The following is an 8,952-nucleotide window of genomic DNA, read 5'->3' as shown; positions in this document are numbered from 1 at the left end:
ATCCGACGACGACGAGCGGTTGGTCTGCGCTTCGTCCGGCAGGAGCCTCACTAGGGATACTCGGAACGATTCCGCCAGGAATTCGACCGACCACGAGCTCCCCCGCCGCGCCCCTCACTGTCCCCGCCTCCTCCTCCTCCTCCTCCTCCTCCTCCTCCCCCTCTGTCGCTGTTCATTCTTCTCCGGAGCTTCTGCTGCCCCTCTTTTTTTTTTTTACTCTTCTGCTGCCACTCCGTCCGCTAGATCTGCTTGGCACCATGCTGCTCCGTCTAGGATCCACTCTGCACGGTAAGGGAGAGCCGGGTCCGCTCTGGCTACCACGTCCGGTGCGGGTGGCTTTTACGGGGCGAGGAGTTGGATCGGTTGGCTTTGCTGGAGAGGGAGAGAAACCGTGGAGCGGGAAAGCGGCGGGACCTCGCGTGGGGGGGGGGGAAGTGGGGGGACTGTTTAGCGCCGCGAAAGAGCTGACGGGGAGCCTGGTGAATGGATCGACTTGGGGCAGGAACGGGGAGCCCTTCTAGCTCTTGTCAAGAGCCGCTGGGAGGAGGCGGGCGCCTCTCGAGAGGAAAAATCCTCCCTGCTCCATCAGAGCCTGGCCAGCCTCCTGCCCCGCTGCGCTCAGTTGGAAACCTCCGGGCGCTGTTTTCAGACGAGAGCTGCGGGCCTCGGGCGGAAGGGCCGGCCGTTCTGAAAGCCCGGCGGAGCCCGGATCCGCTCTCTCCGCCGTCACACGGCAGAAGCTCGACCGCAGCGGGAGCAAAGGGTGGGGGAGGGAGGGGGAAGGCAGGGCCTCGGGTTCTCCTTTCTTCGCCTCAGCTGCGTAGATCCAGAGGCGGAGGGAGAACTCGCCCGCCGCCGTGGATCGCCTCTAAAGCCCTCGCCGAGCCTTGGAACGAGGGTGCAGGGTGGCTCGCGCCGGGAAAGTGAAGTCTGCACTCTTAAAAGTAATATTGGAGGGTGGGGTGGGGGGGGAGCACTTCTTAGCAGCATTGAGAGAGCTGCTCAGGGGATCACAGGGTGCGTTTATGTAGGAAATCGTCTTTCCTAGTTCAGAAAGATGCTCCACATCACTTGATTCATTAAAAAAAGGCCAAAGAGTACAGAGTAAGGCAGAAGCCAAGGAAAAGAAAGTGCTGCGAATGCTTTGACAGCCATTGCCTGGACAGTATGTAAGCCCATTGGCTGCCATAAGGAGGACCAGAGTTTAAGATACAATATGCGCCCTCCTGGGGGAAAGGTTCGGTTTTGTGCTCAGCTCTGTTTCTTGCCTTTTATAGCCTGGTCTTCAATGGGTTACACAACAACAGGCAGCTGCTTATTTGAGGGGTGATAAATTATGGACGTAAAAAGAGTTTGGCTTCATTCACGTCACCAGCCATGTCAGACTCGTCACTCCTGCTTCTGCCAGCCTCTCTCTCAAAAGCACCACCTTTATCCTCATGCCTGAGTTATCATTTTTGCTTCCAGTCATTTTTGACACCAGTCAGATAAAGAACAGAGGTTCAGCTCTGACCCATTTGGTGCCAGAGTCCTCTGCCGCAGGCTGTACCAGTAGATTCCTCAGCTACTTCTTATGTTGATCTTTTCAGGATGGACTTTATTGGTTCACTGGGCCTAGTGTGACTTCCAAAGGGATTTTGCTAAAGTTGAGCATAACTGTTTGGGTTGTCCATTGAAGGATCCATTTGGATATTGCGAAATCTTTCACAACTTCAGGAAACATTAAAAGCAACACTCTAGAAAATGGATTTTAAAGTCCTGACAACTGTTAAGTTTTCTTCAGAGACCTGAGGGACATGAGAGTTCCCTTGAAAATGGAATAATGATAGATAGCCAAAATCTTTTTTTGCATTTTTCCCCCCAAGTGACCCATTGCTCACCTTGGTGCATCACTCTTTTCTAGTGAGAGAGAGAGAGAGCTGATCTGGCCCATCAGCCTCCAGCTGCTGATGTTGTCACTGTAAAAAGGTTGTAGACAATGAATTGTGGCAAAGAATAGAAGTGCGGGTGGTGTGAATGAAAATCCTTCATTGTTAAAGAAGGTTCTAGCGTTAAGATGGAAGAACGCCTCATCCCTGGCTCATTATCACATACAGCCACTGGCACATATTGAATTCTGATCTGGCATCAACTAAAAAAAAAACCCACCAAAAACCTCCAGGATGAAGGAAATGTTGCTGGGAAGAATGACAGGGATGAGTTCAAAGCCAGGATTTAGGAATGCAAGGAAAGCAATAAAAATATTTAAAGACCCTTTAAGTATAGTCAGGATTTTCAGAATGAAACCTGCAGATACCAGAAGGAATTCCTTCAGGAAGACGAAGACAAAACCCAGCGTGGCAGGTAAAGAACCAATCTCATTTCATCACTGATTATTAAATAGGGGAGAGCGAAAGGAGAGAGGGGGATGTGAGTAACCTCTTTCTCCTATTCTATATATTAACCTGATCTTTGGGGGAAGCCCTGTTAGAATGCGGGGCAACATGGACATGCTGATTCCTTTCCTTTCCTCTCCATTTAGCACTGCTATTTTCTACAATAAGTATGCCCGGCCAGCTGGTGGTTACTTTTAAGTAGCTGGGAAGTCCTTTTGTAGAATTTGAACATTTGCCAATCCTCTCCTTCCTCCTTGGCTTAGCAAACGCATCTGCTAGAGTTTATTTTACTCCTACATCTCGGGATATAAATGGAGCCGGTGGAAGTGTGTACAGTTGTCACCTACTCATGTCGATGGACCTCTGTGATACTAATTTTGTAACTCTTTCTAGTTTGTCAAGCACATAGCCCCAATTCCCACCAATGGAGTGTGTTGCGTCGTTTCTAAGAGGTCTAACTGAGATACAAAACTACACACCTGGCTCCAGTTAGCAACTCAAGCAGTTTTGCTCCAGAGTCTTCTCACGTCCATTCAATTGCCCTGAAGGCCCTGGTTTGTTTGCCAGGATGTACCATGGTTTGGCTTCCTGAAGGATAAACAATTGTGTGTGGAGTCCCTGCATTTGGGACCCCTGGAGTTGGGGGAGGGGAGGATTCCTCTGTCAGAAGCTGCTGCTTCCTCTCCATGACAGAGTGAGTTTGTTCCTCTGCGCTTTTTGCATGGAGTTGTAATTCATCATAGCAAAGTGGTTAAAAGCTGGAAGACGCTGAAGGGCTTGTTTTAACATGACTTGCAAACTCTAGTCATCTCAGAAGGTTAATGAGTGTTCGGTGAGGTTTTTCTTCTGAGGATCAAGGATTTTTAACCCCTACAAAAGCAGTTTCTGGGCAAATGCCTAATGCACACGTTAAGGGCCTATCTTGGCTTGTAGAAGGATTACAGGACATCCATGATCAGAATTGCAGTTGAGAGCAGGACCATCCCTTACGTTGTGTGTTAGGAACAGATCGGTGGCATCACTTTTCAATCCAACGCACTCTGCTTGAACTGGTCTGATTACCTCAATTTTTGTTTTGTGTCGAGAAACTCCAGGAAGACACTTTTGAGTGACCGTTAAAACAGCAATGGGATGGAGGCTTAAAAAGGAATATGAATGGGTCATCTCAAATGCCTGTAAAATATTATATGAGATAAAATAATGCGGGTCTACTTGGGTCACAAGGAAGCAGGAGGGGGGGGTCATCAGCATCTGCTTCAATATACCTATAAATGCTTTTCGCCCAGATGATGAAGACAGGCCAGAGAGCTCTTACTTACGGGGAGAAAGGAGAAGCTTCCAATTTCTTCCCCTCCTCTTTTTTTTTTTTCTCTGCCCAAGCTCCAGCGAAAGCCACCGGCCTGAATTATGGATGAGACTCCTTGGGTTACAGCCGTTGCTTGCTTGCATCGCACCAGAGAAGAGTCCAGAGAGGACTCAAGAGAAAGGCTTTGTGTCTCTCCCAGGCTCTCTTTTCCCTGGAGGGAAAATCGGGCCTGCCGTTATTAGAGGAAAAGGCTATTATCCACACGGGTGTCTTGTGAAGGTTTCTTTGCAGTGGGGGGGGGGGGGAAGAGAAACGGAGAAACAGATTCTCTTCCCTTTATTACAGTGCTGGGGCGGTGGCGTCTTACCTTGGTGGCAGTCAGCAGCTGACAGGAGAGCTTCCTTTGGCCTAGTGTTCCTACCGTCTGGCTCCTCTGGCATGTTGCTTCTCCTGTAACTGGGTCATTATAAAACCTGAGCTTACAGTTTTGCCGCACAACAAGGGGCAGACGGATAGATAACAGAATAGATGGAGCCCTTTTGAGGGTCAGGCTGAGGGGCTGCCAGCTTATACCTTGCCAGGTAAGAATTCCCTTTCTCAGGCCTCCCATTTCAGTGGAATTCTGTCCAGCAGAAAGAGGAGAGTGGCCATATCCATTTCAAGGGAAATAGCCTAAAATGAAGTAGAGACAATGCTTCAGCCCTCCCTCCCTCCCTCCCCCTCCCCCACACCCCACCCTCCCAATGGAATCTCTACTCCTGGAGTAGCTGCGAGCCATCACACGCCATCAGTGGGAGCTGCTTTTTCCGCAGAGTAGAAGGATTAAAAATAAACGGACATGTAATATGGAGCTTGCTGAAGGAACTTTCTTGCAGTTTGAAGCTGATCAGAACGGGGCCGAGTTCAGATCTCCAGTTCTGGTTTGAAAAGCTCCTGCTTTTGTGTGGTGCTTGTCAGAAAGGGATGGGAGGCTGGAAGAAGTGGGAAGAGAAGAGGACTTGCGTGGAGGTGGTGTGAACTACTGAAACAGCATTGGCAGCTTGTGTTACTCGTTCATCACGTCACACCACCCACACACATGCATACAGAGGTAGGGAACCATGCACACGTGCACGGGGAGTGCTCATGTGAGACCATCTGTGAATAGACACGCATGGCCAAACCTTGGCTTGGCTCGCCTAGCGAAGTGCATACACAGGGATCCTTTCTCACGTGGGATTATGCCTTGCACGTTTGCCAGCTTTGTAAATCTCACAGTTGAGTATGTTTCTCTCTACAGCCAAGCTCTCAGGAAACGGGGTTGGGGGGGGGCGGAGGCTTTGTCTCCCTTGCAATTCAATTAAAACAGTAGTCAGTACTCGGAGGCCAAAAGTAAGAGTTGGAATATGTAATTGGCAAAAGATTTTTAAAACTATTCTGATCGCCTAAAATTTCATTGAAAACTTAATAATTGAGCCCGCTGGAGTGTGTTTGAATGGAGCTACCATAATGGGAAAATACCATGTACCACTTAGATGAGAGGAGTATATAGCTTTCTCACGTGATCAATGAACGAAGGGGAGTGAACACTGTCATGCTATTCCACCTTCACAGATTCCTGGGGGAAGCAAAGAGCCTTAATCCGTGTTCTTCTCTTGCAGGCTTGGCTCCTACCTTCCTTCTGCTGTTGGCCTTGCCCTTTGGCTCTTCCATGTGTCCTATGCTTTGCACCTGCTACTTTTCCCCACCCACCGTGAGCTGCCAGGCTAACAACTTCTCTTCTGTGCCACGGATACTGCCGCCGAATGCCCAGCGCCTCTTTCTACAAAACAACCTGATTGGGACCCTGAGACCTGGAATGTTTGGGCCCAGCCTCATCACCCTCTGGCTCTACTCCAACAATATCTCCTCCATCCAGCCTGGCACTTTTCGACATCTCCAGGTTCTCGAGGAGCTGGATCTGGGGGACAACCGCCATTTGCGCACCCTTGAACCCGATACTTTCCGTGGACTTGAGCGGCTGCAGTCTTTGCACCTTTATCGCTGTCATCTGAGCAGCCTCCCGAACAACATCTTCCGCAACCTTTACAGCCTCCAATACCTCTATCTGCAGGAAAACAACCTGCTTTGCCTACAGGTGAGCAATCTGCTGAATCTGGCCTAGCATGAGCAGGGCTGGGAAATCTTTTCTCAGGCAGAAGGCCAAACTCCAAAATATACAGTATGTGCATGACCGATTGAAAGACACGGGCGGGATCAAGGGAGAAAGTCACGAAGGGAACGCGATGAAAGGAACTATATGCAATCCTGCTCTACTCTAGAAGGCGGCGGGGCAGAGAGAGGTGACCCCTCCTTCCCTTATGGTTATCCTTCCCCACCTGCAAGATGTTGGGGTCTTGCAAAAATAAGCTTGGCTTTTGCCCAAAAAGTCTCTGAAACTATGTAGCTGGGAAGTAGGGGGGGGGAGTGGAATCCAAAGAACACGTGGCTTCTGGGTGTTGAGTAAAATAGGTGGGAAGAGAGCTAATTTGGCAGAACGGGGAAATGACATGAGGGATTTATTTCTTAAGAACAATATGAAAATTATGTAATGTTTGCAATATCTCCCAAGAGTCTAATACCCCCTCCCAGTTTTTCTGAAAACTGGCAAAGAACTGGTGTGGCTCTCGAGCTTCATCTTCTTGCCGGATCATCGCGAAAGGCCCAGGCCCTGCCAGCAGCTCACTCTAAAACCACACACCTATCCAGCTGCAGGCGCTGTGGCTTAAGAGTGGAGAAACTGCAGTCTGGCCCTGCAGCAGTAAAAATGCATTTACAGATTATGCCTCACTGCCTCCCGCCACATCCTTAGTTGGAGGAGACAATGTTGGTTGCATGTGGAGGGAGAACGCTTCTCTCTGGTGCTAGGGGACATTAAAGAATGAGGATCATTGATGTAATAAAAATGTTGTCAAGCTCCCATGCAACAGGAGACTGAAGCAGGGGAGAAGCTGAGGGGGGGGGCGTTGGCTGAAAAGTCTGGGAGGTGGGGCAATAAATTTGAGTTTGCAATGTTTCGGGGATAGGAGAGGCCACTCAGATCAGCCATTTCACAAAAGCAGAATTTCACAGCATTCACTCTTTCTCTATTTCCCAGGACGACCTTTTTGTGGACTTAGCTAATCTGAGCCATCTTTTTCTGCATGGGAACAAAATTTGGAAGCTCTCAGAGAACGTCTTCCGTGGCCTGTCTGGATTAGACCGCCTGTTGCTGCACCGGAATCACCTGCACACAATTCCTACGTGGGCTTTTCGTGATTTGGGCAAGCTTACCATTCTATATTTGTTCAACAATAGCCTGACAACTATGTCTGGAGACACACTCTCAGATTTGCCCTCCCTGGAGTTTCTGCGCCTCAACAACAATCCCTGGGCCTGTGACTGCCGTGCCTACTCCCTTTGGTCCTGGTTCCAGCGCACGCATGTCTCCATCTCAGACGTCATATGCACCTCTCCTGCAGAACGCAAGGGACATGACATGCGCTATCTGAACGAAGCAGTCTTTCAAGGCTGCCCTCCAACCAACCATCATCCTATTGAGTTTGACTGGAGCTGTATGCCTGAATGGGAGAGTGGACCTGCTCACCCCCATCCTCACCCCCGCCCTCACCCCCATCCACACCCTCACCCTCACCCTCACCCCAATGGCTCATCTAATCATCTCTATGGCCATGGAGGATCCCCTCCTGCCGATCCTTCCTCCTTCTACAGGGATGTTCCAGCCAATGACATCCAGAGCCCCAAGTATGATCCACCTACAGAAGATGACTATTGGAGTTATGGTAATGGAGAAGGAAGCCAACTGAAAAAGGGATGCCTAGGAACTTCTTGTTCTTCTCTGGACTCTGGAGCAATCAGGATTGGCTTCCGGTCATTTCTCCTTTCCTATCTATTTATTCTGTTGGAACTTTCATAGTTTTGACAATGGAGGGCAGTTATTCTACTGATTACTAGTAGAGTCTGGGAGCTTTTGAGACTGTGGGAGGCTGGATCCCTACCCAGCACTTAGCTGAGGCCAAAGTGATTCACCTTCACCCTAACCCAGGGGTAAAGGAAGACTGACTAGGTCTGTTACTGCTGCTGCTTTCTGGCCAATTGTGAGACTTGAAGCCACTTTCTATGTGGCACCCGTTATATTTCATGAACATATGGCAAGGGCAATCCATTTTTTTTATTTCTAGAGTGTTGCAAAACTCTCCTAATAGAGATGTTCTTTAAATCCTACTGCTTCTTGAGTGTATAAGGAGCCTTCTGTGGTCTCCATATCCTCTACAGGGCAAGGATCTCTTCTGTGCATGAGAAGTAACTATGGATGAGGACCTCTTTTTCAGAGCCTCAATTCTTTTAACAATATCCTTTCATGCACATAAGTGCCTGCTCTGTCTCACAGGATAGGACCCCTCAACTAAAGGATACCGTGTCCTCTTCCAGAACTAAAGAAAATAATCAAAATTTGGGCCTTTGATCACTCTTGACTTCTTATGATCTGGTGTGGGGTTTTTTTTAATTATTTGAGGGGACCCCAGGGGAGCAATTCACACACTTAATTGTAATGTTGATCCTCTTAATTGACAGGAGGGTGATGATGGAAGTTTGCTCCACTGGCTATTGAAATTGGAAATTCTTGGATGACTCGAGTAGATAGGGAACCATTCAGCTTCTCAGTAATCCATATCAAATACCCTTAAGAATGGGTTTTCTGCACTAACGAGCAGTTAGTTCAAATCTGCCTTCCCCAATTCAGTGACATCCAGGCAACTTGAAACAAAACTCCCAACATCTTCAGCCAGCATGATCATTGGTTATATCTACTTGGTTTGGTAGGAAGTATGAGCAAAACATAAGAAGGCACCAAGCTGGACAAGGCTGGATTTAATGATTTTTGCAGTCCCTTCACTTCTGTAATTAAATCTTTAGAGAAAGGTTGCAATCATATAAATTCATGTGAATTGATCTTTATTCATAAAAAATGGTCTTAATTTTGATGGGTGTGACTTTCCTCTGGTGCCTCCATGTCTCCCCTTTTATCGCAATGGTCAGCTAGAGAATTATTAAACTATTTTGATATGGGTGGAACAACTTAGTCACTCAAACAAATGAACAATGTAATACGCAACAATTCACTGTTTTGTGAACTAAGCTGCTTAAACATTCCATTCTGGTTAATAACCCAGAAAGTAGCTTGCAAGGGAAGCACCTTTCCTATCCACATTTTCCCCACGACCCATTCTTGTATTGGTACCAGCTGAAATA

The 8,952-nt window shown here is 48.2% G+C and overlaps 1 protein-coding gene across 1 annotated transcript; it reads left to right on the top strand.

The window, feature by feature from the left end:
• Nucleotides 1–257: 257 nt before the first annotated feature.
• RTN4RL2 (reticulon 4 receptor like 2) lies at nt 258–8,217 on the top strand (the record flags this gene model as incomplete). The annotated part of the gene is made up of 3 exons (XM_083358199.1): nt 258–288; nt 5,322–5,797; nt 6,797–8,217. The coding sequence occupies 3 exons, from the start codon at nt 258–260 to the stop codon at nt 7,613–7,615; spliced, it is 1,326 nt and encodes a 441-aa protein (XP_083214325.1). The 3' UTR covers nt 7,616–8,217.
• Between the last annotated feature and the right edge of the window lie 735 nt (nt 8,218–8,952).

Source organism: Vipera ursinii (assembly GCF_947247035.1).
Source record: "Vipera ursinii genome assembly, chromosome: 1".
Classification (NCBI taxonomy): Eukaryota; Metazoa; Chordata; class Lepidosauria; order Squamata; family Viperidae; genus Vipera; species Vipera ursinii.
This window is presented reverse-complemented; position numbering and strand designations above follow the sequence as displayed.